At 40.0% G+C, this 5,398-nt stretch overlaps 1 protein-coding gene across 1 annotated transcript in view; it reads right to left on the bottom strand.

Annotated features, from left to right (window-relative positions):
* Positions 1-810: 810 nt before the first annotated feature.
* The window catches only part of abcd3a (ATP-binding cassette, sub-family D (ALD), member 3a), a 29,421-nt gene continuing 24,833 nt past the window's right edge, over positions 811-5,398 (bottom strand). Inside the window, exons 18-20 of the mRNA XM_042510913.1 lie at positions 5,255-5,359; positions 3,050-3,106; positions 811-1,168 (exon numbers count right to left, since the gene is read on the bottom strand). Of these exons, the coding sequence (XP_042366847.1) occupies positions 1,091-1,168; positions 3,050-3,106; positions 5,255-5,359 (240 nt within the window). The 3' untranslated portion in view covers positions 811-1,090. The remainder of the gene's footprint in view (positions 1,169-3,049; positions 3,107-5,254; positions 5,360-5,398) is intronic.

The raw sequence follows: 5,398 nt of genomic DNA, 5'->3' as shown, positions 1-5,398 counted from the left end.
AAAAGCATGCAGCACTGCGTTTGGTAGGAAAAAGGGGCACAGCTTACCAATGGTGAAGCACCGTGGAGAGAGCATCATTATTTGGAGCTGCTCTGCTGCCTTGGGGCCTGGACAGCTTGCCATCATCGAGTGAGAAATTACCCAAAGTCAGCACCCAAAAGAGATGCCATGGAATGACCTCCAGAGAGCCATTCACACCAGACATCCTCAGAACATGGCTGAGCTGACTGTCAGAATTCCTCCTGAACACTGCGCAGGTCTGATCCACAGCTATGGGCAGCGCTACCTTGAGGGTTTTGCTGCCAAAGAAGGTTCGACTAGCTATTAAATCCAGAGGTTCACTGGCTTTTTCCACCAGAACTATTAATGTTCGAAGCGTGTGTTCAACAAAGACATGACAGATTAAAAAAGGTTAGTGAATTATTAGCTTACGCACATTGTATTTGTCGATACTTAGGACTTAGATGAAGATCAGTTGCCATTTTACGACAAATTAATGCAGAAAACCAGCTAATTTCAAAGGCTTCACATTGTTTTTCCAGCCACTGTATATTGTAACCAGATGACAACAGCAGGATACTTCAAGGTGACAAAACAATTCACAGTGTCAAAAAGAAAAAAAAAAAGCCCAAACTGACTTTGATATGTTAAGATAACAGGCCTGAAAGTGAGGCCCAGCCTCTGCTGCTGCTGCTATAAGACACAGTTCACTGTGGGACACAGTACCTCAAAGACCCCTCTGGTATCTCACTTATCTCTACAGGCTGACCTCTGTTACTGAGTGAGATATGAGTATGTGAGCAGAGATGATTTAAACAGGATATTTCCAGCTTTACTCAAACAAGTCTTGTTTGTGTAAAACAGCCTTCAAGTTGGCAATATATATTACAAGTTTCTTTATTATCACACTGAGCAAACTAATGAGAAGACAGGACTAAAGAGATCATTTAAATAACAGAAAATGCAGGAAACAGGACAGGTGATAAAGAAAACAAATTATTTAAAATATTATTTTCTAGTTGTAGTTATAACTCGTCTCAAGTGCAAAGAATTAGTGGACAGGTTTCATCGAGCAGTGCATGGCCGTCAGTTAGGAGCCAAACTCCACAGTTTCCTCTGTGATGGGCTTGAACTCGTAGTTCCCTCTCCCATCCATGTGAAGATAATACTTTACGGCAGAGATGGAAACATGAAATATACAAAGTCAGTAAGAAATATCATCCTTAGGAAGCAGAATACTAAACAAGGACAAACAATCACAAATCTGTCTATGGACGTGAATCTGTTATGCTGTCTGACTTACAAGTCGAACAGGATTTTTTTTTGTCACATTGAAAATTACACCACAGAGTGAAATGCTTAGACAGTTCCTATAGAGCAGTCAAAATCAACGTAGGGCCTGCAAAACAAATCTGGCCCCCCAACCATTTTCTAATTCACAATAAAAATAAAGTGACTGAAACTGGGAATTGTTTATGTACTTTATGTATACATAAGGTGCCAGAGTGCATAAAACTATCCTAAAATCCTAAAAATATTCTAAAATTATGGAAAGATTCTAAAATACTAGAAACAAATGAAAATCCCACAAACATCCTGAAGTCCTAGAAACAACCTAAACCCTTAAAATGTCCTAAAATCCTAGAGATGTCCTGAAATCCTAGAAACATCAAAAAAATCCTAGAAAAAATCTAAAATTATAGAAATCTCCCAAAATTCTAGAAACATCCTAAAGTCTTAGAAATGTCCTAAAGTCTTAGAAATATCCTAAAATTCTAGGAATGCCCTAAAATCACAGAAACCTCCTAAAATCCTTGAAATGTCCCACAATCCTAGAAACATCCTTAAGTCCTAGAATAGTCCAAAAATCCTACAAAAAGAAATGTCCTTGAATCCTAGAAACATGCTAAAATCCCAGAACCATCCTAAAATCCCAGAAATGTCCTAGAATCCCAGAAACCTCCCAAAATCTTTGAAATGTTCTAAAATCATAGAAATGTCCTAAAATCCCTTATATGTCCTTAAATCCTAGAAACATCCTAAATCCCCAAAACATCCTAAAATCCTAGAAATGTCCTTAAATCCCAGAAATGTCCTAAAATCCTAGAAATGTTCTAAAATCCTAGAAATGTCTTAAAATCCCTGATATGTCCTTAAATCCTAGAAACATCCTAAAATCCCCAAAACATCCTAGAATCCTATAAACATCCTAAAATCCTAGAAATGTCCTTAAATCCTAGAAATGTCCTTAAATCCAAGAAACGTTTGAAAATCCTAGAAATGTTCTAAAATCCTAGAAATGTCCTAAAATCCCAGAGACATCCTGAAAACCTAGAAATGTTCTAGAATCCCAGAAATGTCCTAAAGTCCTTCAATTGTCCTAAAATCCTAGAAATGTCCTAAAATCCCAGAAACATCCCCAAAATCCTAGAAATGCTCTAGAATCTAAGAAACATCCTAAAATTCCAGTAACATCCTAAAATCCTTGAAAAGTCCTAAAATGTTGCCCTGAGCAAATCCAGTGGAGTATCCTTGCCATAGACTGTCTAGTGCAAGTACATAAAGTTGTTCATTACTAAAGGACATTATAAATATTGGAACAGTGGAGCAAGGCAGAGCTTGCAAACATGTAGCAATGAAGCTGAGAAATTTGGAACAGACAGAAATGAAGATTAAAAAACTGCTAACGAGAAAATATTTCAGCATCTCTCTTTCTCTTCACTGTGCTTTAAATGAAGGGCTATTCAGAGAGTCAAATCACAGTTACAGGAACTGTTGATTATCATCAACAGACTCTCAGCAAGTTTTTCTCCTGATAATAACAGACAGCGGGGGGGGGGGGGGGGGGGCTGCCCTGTCTTAACAGTGTATTAGCGTCTGATAATCATTTGCAGTTTGAAACAAAGTAGTAAGAGTGAAAAAGAAAGGTAAACCTACACTTCAAAGTAAAAGCAAAAATCTCACAGCAAAAACCTTGAGTGACAAAACAGTGAAGGAGGCTGACACAATCATTTGAAATCAGAACACAAGGCTGGCGTCCAATCCTTACCTTGTGGTGCTTCCACAGAGACTTTCTGTGGGACACGGTGAACAGGGTGATGCCCACCTGTGGATGAGAGAGCACACAGCTAGCACTATGCTTTATACCACTTAACCAAAACACTACCCAAATGTACAGGATCATCAGTCAGCTCTGACTGCATTTATCCTGAGACATGTGAGTGATCATAAACAGTCTGAACAACAGTGGCAGCCTCAGCTGGCCTCCAAACATGACACTGTTTCTGTTCTGCGCCGGATCTGTTTAAAAAAACTCTACCTTAACCCTCAGATGAGGGAAATTCTGGCTTTTCAGTAACTTCACTCTGGGTCAGTTTCCATGGTAGCTGACCAGTTTTAGAGTTTTACTGGCAGTCAGAATCTAAATCCTGGTTAGATATCAGTTTATTACTCAGGACTGCTTTCTATGAACAGCATTTTTTGCCATTCAGCATTTTTCACATTCAAACATCACAGTGTCAAGTTAGCCCTGCTAAGCTGTAGACAGTGACTGTGCTTTGTTGTCTTCAGACAATAGACGATGGGTTCCCAGGAGTCACTGCCAGCTCTGAGGAAGAGCTCTGCATTCAGCAAATAGCTCTATGCTTGTAGTCTACACAGATAGTGACAGACAGGATGAAAGAGAATCAAATTTGGCCCAGTCAGTGTTCAAAATTTACTTTTTGACTCACCGGCCAAGGTGGCTGGTAGATGACAAAATCCACACGCCAAGCTTATTTGTTTACTAGCCAAAATGATAAATTAACTTTTTTCTGTTTCACATATACTTTTTTATATTACATTCCAATGAGATAATAATGCATCATGTTGAATAGGCCTACAGACTAACAGAGCAAAATCTGAGGCAAAATTATTATATTAAATTATATAACAAATTGAAGAAATTATCAGCACAGTCTTAACATGTGAAGAAGTTCAATCTGGTAAGCAGGGGATGATGTTTATATGTTTTAGGCTTTTATTGTAAAAGTTTAGAATAGAAGAAGTGGAGCTAATGCACTGCTGCTGACTGTGAGGGGCCATAAAGAGTTTACCATCTTGGTTCAAACTATGGGGCCTCCATGTTAAGATTTTATTACCTTCAAAAGTATGATCGCAATGCTAACTAGCACTGGCCTGCTGGAAAAGTGATCAGCTGATGTCTTGTACTGTAAACAATGCCACAAATGTAGTACAGCTCAAGACAGTTAAGTGTAGTAGCTTCATGCCTGTGTGCGTGTGTATGTGTGTCACACAGACAGCACACAGATAGGAGCAACTTAGGAGAAGCAGCGCAGTGCAATGCGCCCTTAAGTGACACCAAAAAAGCGGCACACTCTCCTCAGCATAGTTTTTATTACATGACTGTTTTGATACAAACATTTACCCACCAAAGTGGCAGATTGCCCTCCCACATTTGCTTACCAAGTGGAAAATCTATCCACATTTGGCTCTTGGTGGGTGTTGTTTTTGGACTGTGGATCCAGCGCTCCAGATGTGTAAGAAAATGCAACACGTTCTCACTTCCAAGTCATCACATGGTAACGCTCTGTCGCATCTACTCATGACATTATAGGTCTCCTTCTGCATCAGCTGTTTAGGCACTGGAATGCTTTTATTATGATGTTACAGAATGCACATGGTGGAATAACGTGATGGTAGGATGACGGAGCACGTTTCCGTGAAGCAGTATGGTCCTCATGTTTACACAACAGCGCGGACTGTCACAATGATTAGGATTAGGCAACAAATCACAGCTGGTTAGGTGTAGGCAAAAGAGGCACATGGTAAGGTGTAGAAAAAACACAAAAACACTTTTAATGCGCATATGACTGTTTCTGTCTGGCTGCATTCTCAGGCAACGCTGCCTGTGTGTTTTGCATGTGTACCCGCCTGGTGGTACCTTTTGCATACAAAGTTTAAATTTAAAAAGGCTACATCCACACACTTTTAAAGTAGTTTCCAGCCCCCTGGCAATGCTGTAACACAACACTGGCATGTTACCTGCCAGCTGATGAACTCAGCTACTTTAGCCTTATGTAACAGTGTTTTTTAAGAAGGTGTATTTTTCCCAACTGAGACCAGGTTAAAACCAAGTTGCTGACAGACGTACTGTGTGTGTGTGTGTGTGTGTGTGTGTGTGTGTGTGTGTGTGTGTGTGTGTGTGTGTGTGTGTGTGTGTGTGTGTGTGTGTGTGATGTATTTTTGGTCGTACCGTCCTGCAGTGGCTGTAGATGTAATCCTCCACATCCACACTCACTGCACTGGTGCACTCATCAAGAATGGCAAACTGGGGCTTGTGGTAGAACAGTCTGGCCATCTATATACATGATCACAAACACACACAGTCATCAGCTGC

This window comes from Plectropomus leopardus, chromosome 21 (genome assembly GCF_008729295.1).
Source record: "Plectropomus leopardus isolate mb chromosome 21, YSFRI_Pleo_2.0, whole genome shotgun sequence".
Lineage (NCBI taxonomy): Eukaryota > Metazoa > Chordata > Actinopteri > Perciformes > Serranidae > Plectropomus > Plectropomus leopardus.
This window is presented reverse-complemented; position numbering and strand designations above follow the sequence as displayed.